Source organism: Erithacus rubecula (assembly GCF_903797595.1).
Source record: "Erithacus rubecula genome assembly, chromosome: 2".
Taxonomy (NCBI): domain Eukaryota; kingdom Metazoa; phylum Chordata; class Aves; order Passeriformes; family Muscicapidae; genus Erithacus; species Erithacus rubecula.
The window spans coordinates 87,169,315-87,193,121 of record NC_136685.1 but is presented as its reverse complement, the minus strand read 5'-3'; the positions used below and the strand labels follow the sequence as shown (position 1 = coordinate 87,193,121).

The window sequence follows — 23,807 nt, the reverse complement described above, 5'->3', positions numbered from 1 at the left end:
GCCTCTTTGATAATGTAGTCACTGTTCAGAGAGCTGGCAGAATTCCTTACAGTGGTTCTGCTGGAAGAAGCTGCCTCTGTATTTGAAAGGTTTCTTATTGTCCTATACCTGGTCCAGCATAGACATGGGGGTTGTCTACAAAAACAAGTGTATTTTCCTTTCTTATGGTAGAGGAAAAGCAGTGACAATAATAAACTGTTGTGACATTCATTATGACCTGCCACTGTTTTAGTTTGAAAAGGGCCTTTTGGGAAAGCCCTTGTTACATTGCCATAAATGCATAAAGACCAACCTGAAGTGAGTTTTTTTCCAGGTCATCACATAGTTAAATGAGTATGTGTATTTTCAAGTGTTAATTTGTTTCTGCTTTCATTGTTGGGAAAAAAACCCAACTACTCAGTCAGGATTACTTGGCTTTATTTGAGACTTGTTGATGTTTTAGACAAAATAAAGATTGCCATCATTAATTAGCACAGAGAGACTATCAAGGTTTTTTTTCTTTATGTTCTTTTACTAGTTTAAAGACGTTCTAGAGTTAAGAGAATCTGTACCAAAAGAAATAGAATGCAGGCAAAATCACTCTAAAAACATAACAATTTCTCTCATTGAAGGTACGGACAAAGGATGGTGAAGAGGGGGAAGGTCTGGAGAGAAGGACTTAACTTCATTGTGAGAGACTGATTATTTCTGTAAAGTCTGACCTTCTGCCTTGTCTCAGGTGGAACTTGCAGTAGTTTTACTGTGAACTTGATCTAAGTATGGAATTTCAACATCTGGTGTTGGAGCATGGATTTGTTGAGATAAGTCAACTGCAGAAGTTATCTTGGCCCCACTAAAATAGGTGATTAAATCTCCATTGGTATTCACCAAGGCATTGGCTTCGAGAAGGAAGCATGGAGGATTTTCAGCTTGGATTTGGGGTGTTGGCATGGACTGCACTGCTGAATTAGTTACACATCTGTCAATCCATCCTATTCAATTTTCAGTAGATTTCCCAAATATCATAACTGGAAGGAATATAAATTGCTGTTCAGCTAATTATTGGCTGTTGTTAGCAGATAGTAGCTCATCTGAACTGTGCTTGTGGCAAAGATTGGTTTTTAAACTAGTGTGGACTAGGGTGTCAATGAAAAGGTATTAATTGGGTGTTGGTTTGTAAATCAACTGAGAAGTGATCAATTCATAAAGAAGTTATGGCACTGCAGAATATTTTTTCAAAATCTCTGAAAATTATATGCTCACAATGAGAAGTATGAAACTTGAGTATTCTTGAGTAGAAACAAGGAAAAAACCATATGAGGGACTGACAACATTCCTTGGAGTATTGTTTTGCACAAATAACACATGCTAAGAGTCTGTACTATAGCATACAGTAGTGTCACTGCTGGGGGAAAGGTCTGACTGAGCCCAGCCTTTAGCCTGGGAAATCCCATGGGATAAGGAAGCACCCTGACTTTCAGGCTCTGGATTTTCTGTGTGGTTTAAAAAAATCTGTTTCCTGATAAAATTCTTGTCAACATTTTGGTAATCCCAAGAGCAGCTCTGGATGCAGTAGGAAAGACACTGTATTGAATAAATTAGAAATCCTGTGCTGGCCATGTGTGTCTGAGGGAAATCAGACTGGAGAAAGCCCCACTGGAGGTTTATGTGTGCTTGACTGTAGCTGGATCAGGCTTTACTACCATACATAGTGTTAGTTGAACTGCACTTTTCCTTTTTTTTTTTTTTTTTTTTTTTGTCCTTAACATACTAAAATATCACTCTAGTTTTTGGAAGCTTGATAAGTTACTGCATTTGGCAGACTCAAATCAGTATTTTTTATAGTGGTGTACTTAAGGGGAATGTGGGAGTTGGATAAACAGCCTATTGTAGGCTGTCCATGTTTGTGTGTGGTTTTTGTTTGCTCTTCTGTGTGTGGAGCTGGTATTTCACAACTGTGTGAGGATCCTGCCTGTGCTCTTAGGTGTCCATCTGCCAGATCTTAAAAACCATGAAGAGGCATAATGTTGTGCCTGGCAGTTCTGAGAGGAAGCAGTTTTGTGTCCTTTCTTGTTGCTATTTTTCTGATTCCTGAATAGTTTCTATTTTTTAAAGTTTTTCTTAGAAAGGTTCTGCATAATTCTTTTGAATATTTTAAATTACCAATTTTTATCATACTCTGTTACATATAGAGATGTCTTTGAAATATTGATGGTTAAATTCTACAGCTAATTTCAGGCATTGTAAATTCATCTGATAAATACTGTTCAGATTTAGATTCTTGGAATGAAAACTTATTTTTGTATAATTAGAAAGTTAATGCTTGCATAATGCACTGTGTTACTTGATTAGATCTCAGATTTCTTACTTTATTTTAGAGCACAGTTCCTGGTAGATTTTGCAACAATGTAGTAGTTACTTTTTGATTACTCTGGAAAAGAAAATATTCATAAGGAGTAATTTCATATTGTAGAGTAGAAGTACAGCATAGTTAGTTTATAAGTGAGGAGTTAAGTCCTTGTGTTTTACAAAGTGCATTTTAAAATTAATTTTGTTTCCTTACTCCTGTTGTCCTAAAATGTCAATTTTTTGCTAATTATGACTTTGGAGTGAGGTTTTAGTTTGCAATGAATTTTGCAATATTTACCTCTTTTCCCATGAGTACTGTGTCATTATTCTGCAGCATATAATTCTTTTACAGTAATGAGAGGGGGAACTAGAAATTCCTCTTAATATCAATTTTTGTATTCCATCCATGTAAAAATGAATTTCTTAAAAACAGAGGGCTTGACATGGAGAGCAGCTTTTAAGTTCATTATAAGATACAGTCTTGGTTACTTACAAGAATCTGAAATTCACTTTGCAACATACTAGATTGCTCAAAAGAGGTATTGATTTGAAATTTAAGAATTAACTCTATGGTAACAATGGTTTGAATTGATACTCCTTTCTTACACTTCTGTGTTGCAGAGCACGCAAATGAGGTCTGGTTGTTCCTGTGTAGGAGCTTCCTTCACTGAATCCGAAGTTGCCTGTTGGATAGGAACCTGAGAGAACTGACAGGGTAAGGCAGGCAGAGGGTACAGCACCTCAGCAACCTGAAGTGCACACTGAGATGGTATGTTACCCAGGGGATGATAAAACAGCTTGGGTTCTTTCTAGTTCAGAAGCACACTGAGCAAAATATTAGCACTGTGGAAATTAATGAGAATTGTGGTGGGAATTTGTGTGAGGGAAGGACTTCAATTCTGGGTGTTCGACCTCTGCAGTCAGTGTGGAGTCACTTAATGCTGCTGCAATCCTTTTATGTAATTTAGCAAGGGATGGGTTGGGTTAAATAGAGTTATCTTGCATCAGAAGGGTTGTGAGGGATGAAAATGTCACAAATTTGATGTAGCACACTCAGTTCACAGCAGTATTATTCTCTGCAGTGACTGTTGCAGTAACTGATTTGTTCTGGTTTTGTTGTTGTAGTGATTGTTGTTCCAGTGGCAATGCATTTCTTCAGATAGTTCATAGTGAAGTTACTATTACTGTTGGGATTGTAGAGTAAAATTCTGAATGAAGAATGATAGAACAACAGAACCATTCAGAAGATTTGATAGGACAGGTTTATTATAAAGCATTTGTCAGAATTTCTGCTGACAGGATGTGTACAAAGGCATACTGAAGTTGTGAGGGTTAGTGGGTGTGTGTCATAACTCCAGCAGTAATTCAGGTGCTGTGTATGTTACAGTGTGCAAGTTTGATTATCTCCCATTATAAAGATTTACCTACAGAAGTCATTACCTTGCTCTAAAGCATCGATTTCCAAAGGTCAGTGTTCACTCTCAGGAGTCATGCTGCCAGTCAGGGATTGATCCCATGTATTTGCACAAAACTTTTAAGTCCAAATTTTTCCAACAGCTTTGCAGATACATTTAGTTATATGTGACTTACCAAGTTTTGATGTTGATTATAACACACTTTCTGGAAATTTTTATAAATGTTGCCCTTCTAAGCTATCCATTAGCTTGTGCTTTTTACAGAAAGTGAAAGTAGTGGATTATTGCTTTGTATCTGAAATGATCTATTAAGGCTGTATGAAATTATAAGTGATTTTGAGAAGGGAAACTAATTATTTTGTGGCAAGCTTGAATATAACTCGAGGAAATTTAAAATCCGGTGTTTACAGCTCTTCAAATACAGAGAGTATGTGAAGCATGTGTGAATAGTTGGACTGCTTCTGGGCAAATCTGGTTTTAATGGCACTGTAGATTGTAGACCCTTCATGTGTTACGTGGTACTGTGGATTGTGTAGCATGTTGGTTAAAAATTTAGGCTGGTAAGGACCACTGGGGGTTACCTGGCCCTGTCCCCTGCTGTAAGCAGAACAAGCTTCACAGTTAGAACAGATTGGGCAGGGCCATTTGAGTTTTGAAAATTTCAGAGAGCATGATTCCACCCTCTTGCTTGAACATTCTTGTTTGTGAATGTTTTCCCTTGCATCTGGTTGGGATTTTCTGTGTTACATGTTTTGGCTCTTGCTTTGTGTTGATGAGAAGAGACCTGCTTTGCTCATCTTGGTGCTCCTTTTAGCAGGCTGCAGGTAGCACCTGGGGGTGCCTTCTGTTGTCCAGGCTGAAGAAAGGCAGTTCCTTCATGTGACCACAGGATTTTTACTTCCACTCTGTTGGACTCCTTCATGTTGTTTTGTATTTTGTTTTAGAGCTGTGTGTGTTTGTGAAAGCCATGGGAGCTCATGAGTGCTGATAGGAAGGGAATAATCATTCCACTGGACTGCTGCCTGCACTGTGCTGATGTGAGGGTGGTGGTTGTATTCACATGTGCTACAGCCCCACTTCACTGCTGCCTTCCCCTGTGTTAACTACCCATCTACCTCATTCCCTCTCTTGTGCTGGCACTAGCACTTCGTAGCCCTGTGGCAAGCCAGAGTCAATCAAGAAGCTCATCCTAAGTTGAAACAGATCAAATGTATTTTATCAGATCAGCTTTTTTTTCAGATGACTCTTCAAAGCCTTGAGCTGACCCAAGGAAAGTGGGTGAGAGGAGGGCAGGACTGCTCTATTCATCTTGTATTGCTCTTTGCTCTGTAGTAGGTCAGAGTGTTGAAATGAAGGCAGAGGCCTTAAGGCCAAGTAATAAGAGCCTCCCAGAGGATTGGCTTGCATAGCTGGGATTTCCTTGTCAGTTTTATTACTTTTAACTTCTTTTATGTTCTGTTTGGGAGCATGTGCTAAAGGGCACTCTGGTTATTCCCAGAAGGGGTAGGCAGGGCTTCTTGCACAAGTACATGTGATCCAAATGAAATATGTGCTATATTCACCAGCATGGTAGCAGAGATATGAAATATAATGGTAGGGGCTTTGCTAATAAGCTACAGGGAATATCTGTGCTGGGTTGTGACTAATTAGAAAGGATTGCCCTCTGTAAATTAGTTGGATGCACCAGCAGGGCTGGATTTGGCCTACTTCTTATAAGCAGATTTTTTGGAGGCTTTTTTTTTTTTTTTTTAAAGACACTGTAGACAAGTATTGATAATTAGATATTTGCTAGGCTACGTTGTAACAGTGATCCAACAGGCTGTGTGACCCTTCCCAAAGTGTATTTTCCCCAGCTCTCTCTAGTGTGGGCTCTTGGCAGGGCCCTGGATGCACTGATGGGTCCCAATGGCCCAGCCAGGCCTCACCTAGAGCCTCCACTGGCTGAAGTCTCCAGAGACTGATCCAAATATAGAAGTGACTCAATGTTTAAGGGTCTAGGCCAGTGGTCTTCAATTTTTTTTGATTGCACACCCCTATTGGTAAAATTTTTGAGCATGCACTCCTAGTATATGTATATTAATTTGCATACAGAAGTATGTGTGTATATTAAAACTTCATATACTAGTGCAGTATTTTCTTCTTGCACACACCCTACTTTGGAGAGCACTGGTCTAGGCTTCACAGTTCTTTAACTCCACTTATTGTGGCAGGTTTTATTTTCAAACTCATGGTGTAATATGGTTTATATCCATTTCTTACATCACTCATTGCTTTGGCCCACTGTATGTTAACAAACAGTGAGGAGGACAGAAAACTAGAAAAGATAGTTGGCAAGAAAAGTGACAAATTTTCTATCCTTTGTGCCATGGAAAAGGCTTTAGGAAAATTCCTCAAGACAGGCTTGCTTTTGTTAACACACTTTTAAATGATCATCTGTGTCAAGGTCATGTGTTGCTCAAATTCCTCTTTTTGAAGTAGACTGAATGATTACTTTTGGGTGAATTTGCTTTTGGGTGTACTAGTACTCAGACTGTTTGCTGCTGCCTTTGTTGCTCTCCTGAAATTAGCAGGCACTAATCGTTTGGTAATCCTTGTTGAAAATAGGCATCAGTTAAAGAGATTTAAACCTGCAGTGTCCTGGTTTTGGCTGGGATAGAGTTGATTTTCTACCTAGTGGCTGGAACAGTTTTGGCTTTAGGATGAGAATAATACACTGATGTTTTAGTTGTTGCAAAGCAGTGCTTGCACCAAACCAAGGCCTTTTCAGCTTCTCATACTGCTCTGCCAGTATGGGGGCTGATTTGTATTTAAGAGTAGTAGTAAATACTGTGACTATGACTAGAGGGACCCTGCCTGCAGCTGGGTGAAGGAAGGAGACTACCAGGTTTCTTGGACTGTGGATTTGGCACATGAAAGCCACAGGACATACAGGACTCCATTTCCAGAGCAACCTCATAGACACCTAGGATAAGTTGGGTATATCATCTTCCTTATCATGCATCAGCCTCAGGGAAAATCAAACAATACAATGGACTGTTAAAGGCCACTCTGAGAGCAAGGGATACTGGGGCATCCAGGCATTGGGATACCCATTTAGCAAAAGCCATCTGGTTAGTTAACACTAGGGGATCTGCTAAATGGGCTGGCCCTGTCCAGTCAAAACTTTCACATACTGTAGAAGAAGGTAAAGTTCCTATAGTGCACACAGAAAATTATGTTGTGGAAGGCGATCTGGGTTGTTCCTGTCTTGGACAAAGGCAGACCCATCCATGAGATTCCTTTTGTTGAAGGACCTGGGTGCACTTAGTGGGTGATGCAGAAGGGTGATTAAGTCTGATATGTACTCAAGGGGATTTGGTTTTGGGTAGAACAACCAATGAGAGTGTTAATTGCTGTATAACACTGTATTTCATCACTACTCTAGTTGCTTTATGCCATATCAATAGTATTGCTGTTAGAGTTGCTCAGGTCAATGAAGAATGAGTGTTGATGAAATGAAGCAAAGTGCAGCAATGACAGAACCAGAGAAGCACAGCAGGGATGGAGCCAGAGTTCAGCATGTAATAATCCCCACAGTTTACCCAATTTACCATCTCCTCCACTTTGAAGGACTGATACAACAGAGCCCAAAGTCCTGACTAAATGAACCCAGTGGATGTCTTAGAGGGATGGCCCATAGATTATGAGCCTGTGTGTCTGCATTTGTGTCAAAAGACAGGAAAGGTGATTGTGATTATGTGGGATGTATTGAAAAGTGTAGGACATGGGCATGATGAAGTTGGTATAGAATAAGGGGTGTGTATATTGTCCTGGTGTTGACTGAGGCAGAGTTAATATTCTTTTGAGTAGCTCTGTTTTGGATTTAGGATGAGGATAATGTTGATAACACACTGATGTTTTAATTCTTGCTGAGCATTGTTTGTACCAAGGCAAAGATTTTCCAGCTTCTCACAGCATCACCAGTGAGGAGACTGGAGGTGTGAATGAAGCTGGGAGGGGAAACAGCCAGCAGATCAGATCCCAGCTGGCCAAAGGGCAGTGCCATATCAACGGCATCATGTGGAACAATAAAACTTTATAGTCAGGGATAAACTCATAGGCGTATGCAGTATGTTGGGTAGATTTTTCTTGTATCACATTTAGCTAGTAAAGTCAAGTGTATGTTCAGTAATGGGTGTGATAGTGAAGATTATATATAACCATTAGGATTTTCTCACACCAGTATTTTCATGCATTTTATTTTCCTTCTGATCATTCTATGCAAGTTTTGAAGAATTCAGTGAACTTAACAAATTTATCTTAATTTGTGTCAGTTGTTTTAATACCTCCAGGAGTATTAATTGAAGAAAGTTCGATGGTGTCACTTCAGCTAATGGTGAGCCCTTACTGTAATAAAATCACCAAAGCAAAGACATTTTATGGTGTTTAAGTAATGCTTAAATAGACGTGGGTTGGGACATTCAAAAGTAGGTTTGCAGTGTGACAATAAGGATAATTTTTACTTTCTATAAATTTTTGCTTTTGGTTAGCTAGGAGACTTTGGAACCTTGTCCTTGAGACATGGGTATGCTTTCAGCAGTTAGAGGAAGTAACTTTCTGTAAGTAGTACTATCAATTAAAGCAGAATGCTAAGTGCTTATTAATTTGTTCTTAGTAATACACATTTACATTTAAATTTAATGACATCATACTATGTCATACCATTTGCTTAGCATTGAATTGCAATATCAGTGCTCAAGCTGGTGGATCTATGCCAGAGTAAGCAGCTGGAACACTGATTTATGGGAGAAATTGCTATTCTTAAGATGCATAATCAACTGGTGAAAGTTGATTTTTGTCAGCATTGAGGTAATTCTCTGTAACTGTACTTTGTTTTTCTGTATTCCCTGAGAGGTGATACTCACACTTACATGGGTTCCATTTCTGCTTCACCCTCACTGTAAGCTAAACCACAGAGACAGAAAAAACCCAAATAAGGCTTTGCAGTATAGAGGACATGGTACCCTCTGCTAGTCTACAGTATAAGCTATTTTCAGAACCAGTGGAGTATGGAAAAATTTCAGGAAAGAGGTTACAGAATCACAGGACAGCCAAGGTGGGAATGAGTATCTGGAGATCACGTTACCTATCCCTTGTCCTGCTCAGAGCAGGCTGCTCAGGGTCAGAGCAGGCAGGTCAAGGCTGTGGTACAGTTGTGTCCTAGATATCTACAAGGATGGAGACTCCATAAGCTTGCTGAAAAAATTTTGCCAGTATTTGACTACCTTCAGAGTTGTAAAAAAGGAAAGTTTTTTCTTTTGTCTGCATGGACTTTTTGGTTTATTTCGTTTTGATTTGTGCCCCTTACCTCTTATTGATTCACTTTATACCACTGAGAAATGTTTGGCTCAGTATTCTTATCACTTTTCCACCAAGTATTTACACACGAGATAAAGATTTTCCCATAGTTTTCTGTTCCTCAGGCAGAGCTGTCCTGGCGTTCTCAGTCTCTTTTATAGCAGGTACTTCAGTCCCTTCACTGTTTTATTTGTGGAGATCAGAATGAGGAGTGATTCATGTGAGTCTCTGGTCAGGGAGAAAAAGTTTCTATTTTGCAAGAAGTGAAAAAGTATTAAGTGAATGTGAGTGTTCAAAGCCAAAGCTTTGTTAAAACCTAACACTGTGTTAAATTATGTAAGCAATAAGTATGACAGTACAATTTTTCAAGGAAGTTGAGAAAAAAACAAGCATGGAATGCAATGATCAACTTGATGTGAGTAGAGAATACGGTAAAGATGAAATTGGATAACTTAAAGGAAGCCAGGCTACCAAGAGGTTTTGGAAATACTGACATCAGTTGATAATTGAGCTGGTGGGTTGTATGGGATGGTCCTGAAAGATACTGACAAGGACAAGGGGCATGATATTCTGAGATGAATAGGAGAGCCCAGAATATGCAAACAGAAGCTTTGCAGGAACAGCAGTTGGAGGGCAGAGTGAGTGTGTGAGTTCTTGTTGTAGCAGTCCCTCATGGGAGTATGCAGTGTGTGAGGAGTTGGTGCCTGTGACCCTGTGAGGCTTAAAATGCTCTGCAGTGGATACTTGCACTCAGGTTGGGCAGTGCACATGAATTCTCTCCCTAGCCATTGTTCAAAGGACTGTCAGAACTCTGTACTGATAAGCACAAGTTTAAGTACACTCCTGAGTATTGCTGGGGAGAAACTACAAGTGAGTATGTTGTCACTTAGTTATTGCTAAGAAAGGTCTGTTAGAAAACAGTGTTTCTTTTAGTGCTTAGTCATGTCTTGACTACAGTTTTGGTTCTAGACTGTAGCAGCATCTTCATGACACTGACCTAAGTTTATTTACCTTTTTGGCTGCTCCATGTTGCAGCCACTAATTTGTAACAGTCTTCATAGGCTCTGTAGTGTTTGGTTATTCTCTCACTGGGATTAGCTGGGAATAAATTCCTATAGAAGCATTTTAACTGGAGTCTTAGATTGCGTTAAATATTGTATTTTTACTACTTTAAGTCATAACAGTTCTTTTTAATCAGTTTGGTTATTAATTTGTCTTTCTCTGATTTAAAATTCTAAAAACCTCCTGAATAGTTTTTAGAACATTGCATGGGATTTTGTAAATCTTTGCATGTGACAGAATTTGATTTTAAGATACATGTCAAACATATATCCTCTCTTTCTTTATTCTAGTTGTCATGGATGATGATGATGATGAATCCTGTCTCCTTGATCTTATTGGGTAAGTTTTCCATAAGAATTATTTGAGAAAAGTTGGTAATAATTTGACAAAGTCATCTTCTAGAAGGTGATTTTGTCTCAATATTGTCTAAAGATGAGGTGACTTGCAATGAGATGAGCAGACATGCTTCACATCTTCCCATGGAGATGTGTGGATTGCAAAGTCTTCAATCCCAATGGATGGTTGCTGACTGTCCACTTGCTGACATTCTCCTCAGGAGAGGCTAAGGAATGTGTATTATGGATAATTGATTCTCTTCTCAGGTAGTGGTAATACCAGATTAGTGTTGGTGCATGTTTCTACAAACTTCAGTGCAAGTAGCTTTTTTTAAAATAAAAACTCCAAAGATCTCATTTTTTTGAGTACTGGAACTACATAATTTATTAATACTATGCTTTTATTTTAAGGGAAAAATGATTTCTTTTTTTCTTAATTATAAATACTTAATGATTTAATTTCTACTAATAACACACATTTGAATCTAAATGTTAGAAAAAAAGAATAGCTCTCTACTGTTGTATATTCACAAGAAACAAGAATTTACCAGCATTTTGGTCAAAGATACTTGATTTTAATAAAATTGGGGATTTTGAATGGTCACGTGGGTGTTTTTTTTTTTGCCCCTCCTCCTTATTTCCATAACAGATTTATATGGAGTTTTATAATTCTATATGGCAATCTCCAAAAATAATTAGGATAGCTGAAGCATGCGGAAGTTGTGTGGATTGTGTATGTGACAAGTTGCCTTCCTTTTGCTGCCATTTGTGTCAGTATTCAAGAAGAGATAATATGCTAGAAATGCATATAAAACACAAGAGGAGAACTGAGGTTTCATGCTCATTACTTTGTTAAAACTCTGCTAGAAACTAGACGAACATCAGTCTCATAGCAGCTGCTAAAAGATCATTCCCAGTTCATACAAGAATTTTTTACTGTCTTAAATATAGGAAGTAAATAGACTTTTGACCTTTTTCACACACCTGAAAACTTCTAATGAAACCAGTGAGTGCTTTAATTTCAGAAAGACCAAAATCCCCCCACAGTGGCTGCTGTAGTGTGAGGGTTGCTCTGGATGCTGTAGCAAAAGCAGTGCCAGTAAAGGCTCAGTTCCATTCTGTGAAGTAGCTGTTGTGTGAGGTTACTGATTGTGGTCAGGTGAAAACACTTCCTGCCTGGAACATAAAGATGGCCATGGGACAGTTAAGTGCTCTCTCATGAGCATGCATCATGAGGGTCTTGCTACAAGATCACAGGTGGTCCAGAAAATGAAGTGCTCTCTATACAGATGAGTGTTGTGAAAAATTAGAGTGTTCTTGCTGCTGCTGGCAGCAATTATTTTCTTAAGTATCTAGAAAAATGGGAACAATTTTTTTTTCATCTGAGCTGTGATTTGGTAAGTGCTAGTTAAAATTCCTTCCTCACTAAAGACAATATTTAAGGTGATAAAGTGTTCTTAATTTTTAATTGCATTTTTTACTGTTGAAAGACAGTGATGGTAATTAGCATTAAATGCCTTGGTCATTTTATTGATAAAATTCATGATCATAATAGAACCCTATATGAGATCATGAGTTCTGTGCTCCTTAAGTTTGAAATTCAGTCAAATCTACTATGAAAATTACATTTTTATTATAAAATACATGTAACCATAATAGTATCATAAATCCCTACCATGTATTGTCTAACATGTCTTTTATAAGTTCATGAACACAGTTTGTTTTTTAAAAGAAAAAGGAGAAGAGGTGTGTTTGTTCTTTTAGGAAAGTAGTTGTGAACCTGAAGGGTCTTTGAGTTTATGTGTCTTTATTTTCTAGGACCATCAAGCAAAAAAGAGACATTTTTAACTAATGCTTTTTTACATTATAATCTCCTGTTTCTAAAAAAATGTTTTATTATTACTTGTTAATCAATAAACATGTTTTAAAAATCAAAGAAATCCATGTCAGTTTACCCTTTCTGCTAAGGGAAATGCTGTATAGTTGTTGCATTAGAATAATCCCATGTAACACAGCCTTTTTTTCTTTTTACTTGATCTGTAGATACAATTAAATTAATGTAATTATATTTGTTTGAATTTCTTACACTCATTCTGTTAGATTACATATTTAATATGAGTTCTGTTTAGTGCCAGTGCTGAGTTAAATACACTGAAATTCATAATATTTAGTCAATTATTTCTGTGGTTGGTTTCACTTGGAAAAAGTGCCACTTGTTTTTTTCATGAGGCGACTGTTACTCTATCAATCATAAATATCTTTTAGCTTGTGTTAAAGGTGACAGAAGACCTGTCAAAGAATCATGTTTGCAAATACCCTATTATAGCTAAACAAGGCATTACAGTTTAGCTATAGAAGAGGTGGTACCTGGTTTAGTTCTCATATTATTTGGTGGTAGTGTATTCCTTAGGTTTTCTACTGTGTGCTGTCATTTAATACCATGTTTTTCAAGAGAATATGACCATCACCCTCAAAGGGAAATACAGTACAGTGCAACTAAAATTTTATGATCAACATAGTTTATTTGCTTGAAATGCCTTGTTATAATGGCAGTAGATGTGATCAGTATCTGGAAGTTGTGCTGATAGAGAAACAGATTCCCAGATGATGTAGACTTTCAGCTTTACATTGGATTCAATGAAAGATGTAGTTTTACTAGAAATCTGACTTGTATCAGTACAGTATGTGGCTTAGTTTAATTAGTCTCATTAGTAAAAAGGACTTCTAAACAGTGTTAACTTTATTTTTTTTCCCCCTTCAGGGACCCACAAGCGCTGAATTATTTTCTACATGGACCTAGTAGTAAATCTGTAAGTAGCATTGCTGTGTATTAGAAATAGATAAGCTTTGTTGAATGTGTTAGTTCTAAACATGATTTTTGTCTTTTACCAGAGCAATGAAGACTTGACTAATGCAGAATATTCTGTAGCCAACTCAAATTCAATTTTCGCCAACTCCAATGTAAGTGGGCACGAGATCAGTTACATTACTATTGAAATTGCACATTCTGTATGGCTTTGCTTGGCTTTTATAAAACTGAATGAACTACATGTGGGTTTCAGCTTTTTCATGTAAAGCTCTGAATACTAACACAGAACTTATCTTGTGCTGTTAGTGGGGAATTAATTGAAAAATACTGCACTGTTGGGAGGTGTTTTGTAAATATGTAAAGCAGCTTGCTGAGCAGTGAAAATGCTCTCTGGTGTAATTCTCCAGTAAGCTGCACTCACGGCTTTAGCGATTGTAGGAGTAGTAGTGCTCAAAGACAGACCTTGCAAGTTAGTCATTTACATGCTTCCCATACATGTTAGGATGCCTTTTCATTTCCTACTTATGTAGATTCTGAGCTGGCAGTTTTTTAAAATTAATGAATGGGGTTTTTTTCTCTCTTTTTGTGTCTGTTTTTTTTTCTTTAGACTCAGGAGTTAATTTGGAATGTGTCCTTTGTGTAACATCAGCATTAGGGAAGTCCCTTTAAATTCATTAGGTGTTGCAAGAAGTCTTCAATGCTCCTTCTTGCCAGGAGTGCATTGCACTCTGGACCATGTTTCGCACAATGAGGTTGTAGAATTCCAATCTTTGGTGATAAATTCAAGGCCAATCTGCTCTAGTGTAGGTGGTGATCATGCTTTGAGTAGAAAATTGGACTGGATGACTTGAGATTCCTTCAGATCCACATTTCTTTGGTTTCATTGGTGTGTTTTTAAAAACAACTGAATTGTTAATCCCTCAATTAAGTTATTTGAGTACACAAAATAGGATTTTCTTGGTAATTCCTCTTGCTATTGTACTATTACCTTGTCTCTCTCCCATATTTATAACAGATACATGGATACACTTCTAGGTATGTAGGGACCTTAAATGACATGAAGAAATTCTGAAAACTATTAATCTGTGTGTGGGGTACCAGTGACTTTCCTGTAGGCACAGTAGTGTAATGGGAAGAGTCTGTCCGGCCCTTCCCTTTTTTCAGGATTGTTATTAAATATTGTAGAAGAAACAGACAAGCTGGTTGAGATAATAGTGAGGGAGTAGGGTACCAAGAGTAACAGGGATGCCTAATTTTCAGTTGAAAATAGGGAATGGTGGTTTCAGCTTGATACCATACTGACCATTAGCAGACAGTAGATTCCTGTACACAGCACTGGTAAATATGGGGTTTGAGGACTTCTCCTAGGAAAAACCAGGTTTAGGGAAAAAAGGGTGGCATATGACATGCATTTGTCATAGCCTAGACTTCCTAGTTGTTCTTTGTGCATATCCTTCTGATGAGCATGACTAGGTAGGGAGGAGTCAGGTGTTTCTGGTGTATTTTCAGAAAGTGGGTTTCTTTGAGAAATTTTGAGGGGCGGTGGGAGATTCTAGACAAGGTGGGTTTATTGCCTAGGGAGTAGCAGTTGGAAGTAATAAAAATATTTGGTGAAAGCTAAGAGTTTTCTTGTGTATGAGATTGGGGGTAGGTAATCTAGAAGGCAGGTGATCAGAGGAGCAGGGATTCCTATTGTATGTTCCTAGGATGACATACTACAGTTTAATTCTCAGCATGCTCTGTCCTCATCCTTTATATCTTCATAAGGAACAACAGTTCCATATTCACTTCCCTCCTGTGAGAGCATAAGTGAAGAATGACTTGATTATAAATGCAGATTCCTACAGTTTATTGGGAAGAAACACATGTTACCATAAACAGATGTTTTCACAGTCCCTGCCTATAAAATGGGATACCTAAAAAATTGTGTGCTTCTGAAGCTTTTGTTTTTAAAGTTTTTGCAGATACTGAAAGTTCTGTCTTTGTATATATTCAGAATTGCTACCATGAAGTAGGATTGGCTGTCTTGCTGCCCATCTCGTGCCTTTCAGTGGCAGAGTTTACAAATTCAGTGTCGAGGGTTCAGTGCCTCAGCTGGTAAGCATGCTTAGCCAACACCTAACACAAGCAAGATGAAGTTCCTGCTGACTGTAGGAAAAGAAAGCACTATCCACTCGTCCCACTCTCTTACACTGCCCCCATGCCCCATCCCAACCTTCTCTGAGTTGATTGAGTCTGTACCACCTCTGCTGATTCCAGGTTGGTTTCCTGTGGCAGTAGTTGTTAAAGGCTTCCCTAGACATTGCCTGGCTTGTAGTGGGTGGCAGCTTCCATTCTCCTGTTGAAGTGTAATAGGACAGCATAAGAGAACAGAATATTCATGGAGCCATTGAGAATAAGACTCTTCTTCTTGGTCAGCAGATTCATGAAGCTGCAGAGGCTTTCATTTCTTCTTGAAATTAGCATGGTATTCTGGCATGGCTCTTCTGAATCTGGACAGATTCAGATGTTAACTTGGAAAGTTCCCATTTTTGCATATAAAATTGTTTTCTAATGTTAAATAGTCCCGGGAGCAGGGAATGAAGCTTGGGATTCTCTCTTCCAGTGGGAGAGTTTTAAGCTGTTAATCTTGATTGCATGTAATATTATTTGTGTTATTATTGGTAATAGTAATAGTTGTATTGTTTGTACTAACTGAAATAGCATTAGTTGCACTGTTTAAGTTACACAGTTGTAAAAGGTTTCAGTTTGGTTATTTCCTTGGAGACAACTTGCAGATGCAATAAGGAATTCTCCTCAGAACCTGACAGTAAGAGTCCTAATTATGGCCTAATTAGTGATGCCTTTTTACTCTGCCCAGTGGTAGCTAGGTACAGTTGAGAACCTGATTTCTAGCTTTAGGTGTTCCTGAAGTCTCCTCAGACACTGAGGCATTTAAGCAGTGTTTAATTCCTCTATTAATGTAAATGTTAAAAGCTTGCCGTAGTTTACTATTCTAATCTTCAGGAAAATATTTTGATATCTTAAAACATGACTGAAGTTTCAGAAAATACACAGTTTTTTCAGAAACAGATTGGGGTAAAATTCTGAATAAATATGCTTGGGGAACTGAAGTTAGGGTGGGGACATCGTTGCATGTGATAATTGTGGCTTGCAGCATCTTCACGCTGTTTACATGAGGTGAAAACAAGCGTCTGTGACCCTCAAGGAGTGAAGGCTTAGAGTAAGAATGTGACTGATAATTGCACACCCACAGTTTCCATTTATCCTGACCTAAAAAGAAACTGGTTGTTGCTTCTGAATAGCTGAGATGTGATCATGCAGTTTAGAAAGGGGTACTTTGCCTAACTCAAAGCTATCGTGAGTATTATCATGCATTTAAATTAAAAATTCTATCTGCAGAAGCCTGATGCTTGTGTTGTGTAGAGTTTCTGGACAGAACTTGGTTTTAGGAAGATATTGACAGTAGGCCAGAGTAAATAGGTTTTGATTTTCCTTATAGTCTTAATGGATGTGGATTTGAAGGATTTTTTTCATTAAAGGTGCCATTTCATATTTGCAGTAGTTACAATGTTATCAGTAATCTTTTTATGAGCATAAACTACGATCTGACACTTTTTTCTTACTCCCTTGTTTCTAATTTTTTTTACAAGGAATTAGCATAATGCCTTAACTTGTTGAAATGGTCACTAGTTTACACTAAGTGATTCTAGAAATGCTAGTAGGATTTTGGAGGCAAATCGCATTTGATAGAAGCCAGTGAAAGGAAAGCTTTCTTTTGCCTTTTCTCTGCTTCTACTGTTGCTACTGAAGCCTTGCCCCAAACTGAATTAGAGTGGAGGTGTTTTTCCTCCTCTTTTCTTTTATCCTTTTGTCAGTAGAGTGCTCAGCTTGAGGAAGGGAAAATGGCACTTAGCATTTCATGTACTCTTCAAACAGTGCAGCTGCAGAGCTAAGAGCTATGTGTTGAGAGATTTGAGAAGGGAAAGGAGAGAAGTGTCTCCAGCAGTGTGAGGGTTGAGAAGGATATCCATGACCTGTTTGTGCTGGCTCACTCTATGGGGTCAACATCACCCAGCACATGCTATGGGAAGAGTATAATTCTGTCTAGAAAGTTTGCTTGCATTAAAAAATAACTAATGAGGAAACAAAGCAGATACTGGAATTTCTGAAAGTGATTTATTTCTTGTTTTGCATTTCAGAACACTGATCCTAAGTCGTCTGTAAAAGGTGTAAGTGGTCAGCTTGGAGAGGGGCCCAGTGATGGACTGCAGCTGTCCAGTAGCCTTCAGTTTCTTGAAGATGAACTTGTGTCTTCTCCTTTACCTGATCTTACTGAGGATCAGCCTTTTGATATTCTTCAGAAGTCCTTGCAGGAGGCCAATATTACCGAACAGACTTTGGCAGAAGAGGCATATTTGGATGCCAGTGTAGGTTCTAGCCAACAGTTTGCACAAGCTCAGCTTCATCCTTCTTCATCAGCATCCTTTACTCAGGCTTCTAATGTTTCTAATTACTCAGGTCAGACGTTGCAACCTATAGGAGTTACTCAAGTGGTACAGCAACCTGTTGGAGCATCTTTTGCAAGCAATACAGTTGGTGTGCAACATGGCTTTATGCAACACGTTGGAATTAGTGTTCCTGGCCAGCACTTGTCTAATAGCAGCCAGATTAGTGGTTCTGGGCAGATACAGCTGATTGGTTCATTTAGTAATCAACCTTCCATGATGACCATCAATAACCTCGATGGATCTCAGATCATACTGAAAGGCAATGGTCAGCAAACACCTGCAAACATGAGCAGTGGCCTCTTGGTTCATAGACAAACTCCAAATGGGAACTCGTTGTTCAGTAACTCAAGTTCAAGTCCAGTAGCACAACCTGTAACTGTTCCATTTAACAGCACAAATTTTCAGACTTCATTGCCTGTCCATAATATCATCATTCAAAGGGGTTTGGCACCAAACTCTAACAAAGTTCCTATTAATATCCAACCAAAGCCTATTCAGATGGGTCAGCAGACTGCTTACAATGTGAATAACTTGGGAATACAGCAACATCATGTACAGCAAGGAATTCCATTTGCTTCTGCAAACTCACCTCAAAGTTCAGTAGTTGGTCCTCATATGTCTGTTAATATTGTTAATCAGCAACAAAATACAAGAAAATCAGTTACACCTCAGACAGTTAGTAATGCTGGAGGTAGTATTGTTATCCATTCTCCTATGGGACAGCCTCCTGCACCTCAAAACCAGTTTCTCATACCTACAAGTTTGTCTGTTAATTCTAATTCAGTTCATCATGTCCAGGCCATAAATGGACAACTTCTTCAGACTCAGCCTTCCCAGCTGGTTCCTGGCCAAGTGTCTGCTGAGCATGTAATGCTCAACAGGAACTCTACAAACATGCTAAGAGCCAACCAGTCGTATTCAGGACAGATGCTGAATAATCAGAACACAGCTGTTCAGCTTGTTTCAGGCCAGACATTCACAGCTCCTGGAAACCAAGTTATAGTAAATCATGGAACTTCCCAAATTGTTGGTGGACAGGTGCCACTGCAGCAGGCGTCACCAACCGTGTTGCATTTGTCACCCAGCCAAACTAACGTTTCTCAAGGCAGATCGAGTTTTACCACCATGTCACCTGGGCAGTCCACAGTCTCAAATATGTCAGCTTCTAACAGATTTGCTGCTGCAAGTTCTTCTGGCTCAGTGCACGCCAGCCTGGGAGCATCAGTGCAGTCTGTGGCGTCGGGAGGGAGCTTTGCAGGTGATCAGCTGGGCCAGAGCAGAGCTCAGGCTGCCGTCAGTGCATCGCATCGTCTTCCAGCGTCCTCCTCCAAGGCTGTCAGCACCTTCAGCCACACCTCTGTGGGAGTAACACAGCAGCAGTTTGCCTTTGGTCAGGTATGAAAGCTGCTTGAGAATGGAGCCCAAGAAAGGCTTCTGAGCTGTGCAAAAATACTCAAATGTTAATTTTGCTGGGTTGTATTCTTACAAATACTGTAGAACTGCTGAAAATTACTGTAACCCAGAGTCTTCATTTCACTTGGTATTTTCTAAATCTGTCACTGAGTGAACAATACTGTCATTTTGATTAATTCCAGAGATTTTGTTGGTGATTTATAATACTGTTTTCAAAGGTGCTTAGCATTGATCTATTTCTGCTCCTGTTTAAAGGAACGGGCATTGTAAGTTTATACAATTTTGAGGTCTCCTGTAAACCTTACCATAAAGGCCTCAGGTTCATTTTTAGCACTTAAAAGTCTTTTGACCTCACTAAAACCAATGCATTTGCAAGGTTTGACTTATTGAAATTAGAGATGAAAAGGTTTCTTGGGCTTCCTTTTGGTATTTATCACATTGGCACTTTTGTTGTGTATGCCTGGAGCTGTTAGAAGCTTTCAAATTTGATGCAAAGACAATTGTGCAAATGTTTCCTAGAATCCTTAAAAATAAATCCCTTTTAAAGCAGTTGGTAAAAGCATAACAAAAAAAATTCTAACATCTAAGAAGTCAAGGTAGTAGTTTAAAAAATAATATGAATTTGCTTTTAGGTTTTGATGTGGTTTATTTTGTTCAATAGATACACTTGCAGTATATACTCAACTCAAATTTTTCTGTTTTCATAAGTGAATTTAAAAATAATCAAAAATTTTAAAAGAAAAAAATTCATGAAGTTTCAGAGTGAGCTGCCAATTTTAACTCAGTGACTCAGTGACTTTTCACACAATTCACAATAAGCTATTCAATTTCTGTCCTTCAATTATTTTTTATGGTTTTTTTTTTTTTACATCTTTTTTTTTTAACTTTATAATAGTGGTCACTCTCTCAGAATGCATTTGCACTAATTAGATCTTTCTCATTTTGTCTTTTATTTCTTTGCTTAGATATTTCTCTTTTTCCAAAGGTCTGATGGATTTTTTTTAACCAAACACCAAATCTGCAGTGAAATAATGTCTTAGGAAATAATGTGTATTTATAAAATTAGGATGAACATGTTGTAGTAACACATTTGTAGACTTTGCTGAGACTTCTGGTGCAGGTTGTAACATTTTATTTGCAGATGAGTAATTTGAGCTGGTCTGACTTTCTCTTTGTGTATCTGCATCTTCCTGTTTGCAGATTGTGTGCTGGGTCAGTGAGGTTCAGCAGTTATAAAAGCAGAGTATTTCTTATTGTTGTAAAAGATCATTTTGTTTTCATGCTGAAATTTCAGAGCTGTAAATGGGGAACTTACATAGAGCAAATGCCACTATTTGCAAAAATCTTTTTATTTTGTTTGTATTTGCATTTTAAACATTGTACTTTATACTAAACCATGTATCATTTAGTTGCTAAGCAGTGGGAGGGTTTGTTCTTCTGTGGGTATTTTTTGCTGGGAAAACAGCGTTGTCATCTTGCAATTTGGAAACTCTGAAAAGCTGAGTTTTCTGAGGGCCACTTGTAGTGGGAAATCAGGGGTCTTAGAGAATGCAACTGGTATATATTTGTGCTGTTAGTGTAATTTCTGTTCCTCTCTGAATTACTTTATAAAATTCTTGAACTTGGAGGGATTGAGATGTGTGAAATTTCACTGCTGATTAGTTTGAGGTTAAAGTATACACAGATTAATTTTAGGTGCCTTTTCGTTATTTTTCTTAAAGCTTTCAGTAAAGATTTCACTGTGATTTTTTAAAAATTTGTTTTTTATTTTATGTATGTGGCACAGAAAAAGGCTGTGAACCAGACATCACCAGTTTCTGCATCGAAGACACAGGACAATTTGAGACAGCCTCAGCTAACAAGTCTTCTGAGCAACACACTATCAGGTCAACTAAGGTCTTTTTAACATAATTTTCTTAATTTTCTCCAGCAACAGAGATTCGTTCTTCTTCAGTGTGTCAGACTTGCATTGATGCTCATAGGATTCTAAAGGTTGTTGGAATCTTATTTTTAGAAGAATTCAAGCTATATTTTTTCAGTATTGAATGTGTGCTTTGATTTTTCCCAACCATGGCACTTCATTTTCTAGAGAAAAAAGTTGAATCTTCAAAATTAGCAGTTAGTTCTCCCCTCTACAAAATGCAAAATTGTACATTATTTAATTTTTCTTTTTTTTTTTTTTTTCAACTTATTAAAGTAGAAACAAGAAATTTTCAAAATACAGACATCTGCTAAAATTCCATGAAACTTCTAGAATGGTGGCTGCTTCAGTTACAGAGGGAAGAGAAATAGGTATTACAAGGTTATGTGCAGGCTGTCATCACTCACTTTGTTCTTGAATGTGTCACTTTCAGTTAGAATAGTTCATGCATTGTTCATGGCAAAATAGCAGCTTTTCAAGCAGCACTGTGCTACTGAAAGAGCAAAACCAGTACATTCAAGGCAGAAAAATGCAGTAACCTTCCTGTTCTCTTTGTACCTAAGTACCTTTTGAATAAGGTCCTGTACTCTGCCTTGCTTTTTCTTTCCTTTGTGTACTGTTAGGTATAAGCTGTCCAGGCAATTCTGTTAAATCTGCTCAGTGTCTTTGGGAGAAAAAATCACAAATTCTTACTTGTTCCAGTTGTAACATAGCATGACTGATGTTTGGATTATGAAGCAAGGCAATTGGAAGAAGTCTGTCTATCTAAAAACATCTAGGGGAAAAAATATGCTTGCTGTCTAAGTACTTCAAAGAGATCTAGAAAAATTTATGTAATACACTTGAGGGAGGGTTAGTACTAAAAGCTTGATAAAATTTGCTGTTTGATTTTAGGTAAATTGTTGGGACACTAAACTTAAAATACTTTAAATTCTTCTTATTTTGCAATACCATGGTAGGATGTGATTTATACCTCAGGATATTTGTGGTTTTCAGGGCAAAATATCAATCCTGTTTAATTTTTATGAGCTGGTTTCTCCACAGGATAGTTGCACTAGTGCTTTTATCTTTCCTAAAAACTCAAGTAAAATTATCAGGATAGGTACACACAATTATTCTCCTCTTGCTTATGGTGACAAGAATCTTTTAAACTTTTTTTTTAATAGGACAGGACTCTGGAGGAAAAATCATACAACAATCTCTAGGAACAGCACAGCCACAAGAAAAAGTGATAGGATCATCATCAGTTCAGCAGAGTATACAGGTAGAGAATACTTCTATTTATGTTTTCTTGTCTGTCATGGTTTTGTCTGGGATAGAGTTAATTTTCTTCTTTGTGGGTGGTACAGTGCTGTGTTTTGGATTTGGGATGTGAATAACATTGATAACACACCAGTGTTTTAGTTATTGAGCCATGCTTAGTCTGCAAGTCATGGCCTTTCCAGTGCTCCATGCTGTGCCAGTGAGGTGGTGCAGAGCCAGGACAGCTGGCCCAAACTGGCCAGAGAATATCCCATACTGTGGAACATCATGTTCTGTGTATAAATGTAGGAATTGCCTATGAGCTGCTGATCACTGCTCGGGAATGGGGTGGGCATTGGTCAGAGGGTGCTGAGCAATTGCACTGTGCATCACTTGTTTCTCCTGGGTTTGATTCTCCCTTTTTCTCTTTTTCATTACAACTTTATAATAACTATCATTACTATATTATTTTATTTTGTTTTTAAACTGTTCTTTCCAACCCACAAGGTTTACTTTTTTCCTAATTCTCTTCTCCACTGGGGTGAGGGGAGGTAGTGAGCTTACAAGTAAGGAATCATTGTAGGCTTTTTGTAGAGTATATGAACTCCCTCCATCTGAACAAATTCTGTTTTGACAAAATAAATGTTGGTTGTTTTGCAAATTGATACATTGAATTCTGCTTTGAGATTCAATTCAGTAAGTAGAGTCTGATTGTACTGTTCCCTGAAGATAATTTTGTATCCCATAGCAATTGGGAGTTGGCCAAAAGTTTGACGGTCTTTTCTCATTATTTCTTCCAAACTCTACTGTTGTCTAGCTGATTGGGAGAAAGTGGTTTGTGAGAAGTAGAAAAGTTCCACCTGTTTTTTTTTTCTGTTTTATTTTTGACTGCAGTCCTCTTTCTTTACCATCAAAAGTTCTCCCACGTAGTGCAAGTATGTACAAAAACACTGTCCAGGATGGGTATTTTTGGAGAGGATCTGACTTAGAATTTTTGTTTGTAAATGTATTTGTCAGTGCAGTAGGACAGGAATGTTTTTCCATGTCTTATTGGTGTACATGTAGAGCAGAAGGTACAGTAGTGCTCAGTTAGGAGGTCAGCCTGGTTGTGTAATACTTGATCAGATTTTATTCTGCTTGGTGGTAACTACTTTTTATGCTCTGAAGCTGGAGGCTTTTTGAGGCAAATATTCCAGTGTGCCTGCCATGAGTTTTTACCCCCTCAGAGAACCTGAGGTCTTAGAGTCTTACCAGGAAAAATCTTGATTTCATCAAATGTCTAAGTAAAGGAGAAAATGAATTTGATCTCTACCTGACAGGCCTGTCTGTAGCATTGACACTGAAATAGAATCCCTAGAATGACTTCTATTACCCCCCCAACCACGGTGGCTTTTGAAAATTTAAGTGCACAACCTTAGCCTGCTTTCCTCACGG

The 23,807-nt window shown here is 38.1% G+C and overlaps 1 protein-coding gene across 7 annotated transcripts in view; it reads left to right on the top strand.

Annotated features, from left to right (window-relative positions):
- BICRAL (BICRA like chromatin remodeling complex associated protein) overlaps positions 1 to 23,807 on the top strand; it is a 44,464-nt gene that overhangs the window by 13,961 nt on the left and 6,696 nt on the right. For 3 of the 7 annotated variants that reach the window (XM_079297935.1, XM_079297933.1, XM_079297934.1), the window contains exons 2-8: positions 2,950 to 3,043; positions 10,433 to 10,481; positions 13,239 to 13,287; positions 13,370 to 13,438; positions 17,489 to 19,192; positions 20,997 to 21,096; positions 22,298 to 22,395. In XM_079297935.1, coding sequence (XP_079154061.1) covers positions 10,438 to 10,481; positions 13,239 to 13,287; positions 13,370 to 13,438; positions 17,489 to 19,192; positions 20,997 to 21,096; positions 22,298 to 22,395 — 2,064 coding nt within the window. In that variant the 5' untranslated portion in view covers positions 2,950 to 3,043; positions 10,433 to 10,437. Of the gene's footprint in view, positions 1 to 2,949; positions 3,098 to 10,432; positions 10,482 to 13,238; positions 13,288 to 13,369; positions 13,439 to 17,488; positions 19,193 to 20,996; positions 21,097 to 22,297; positions 22,396 to 23,807 lie in introns of all 7 variants that reach the window. The other 4 variants (XM_079297939.1, XM_079297936.1, XM_079297938.1 and 1 more) reach the window with 2 other exon arrangements.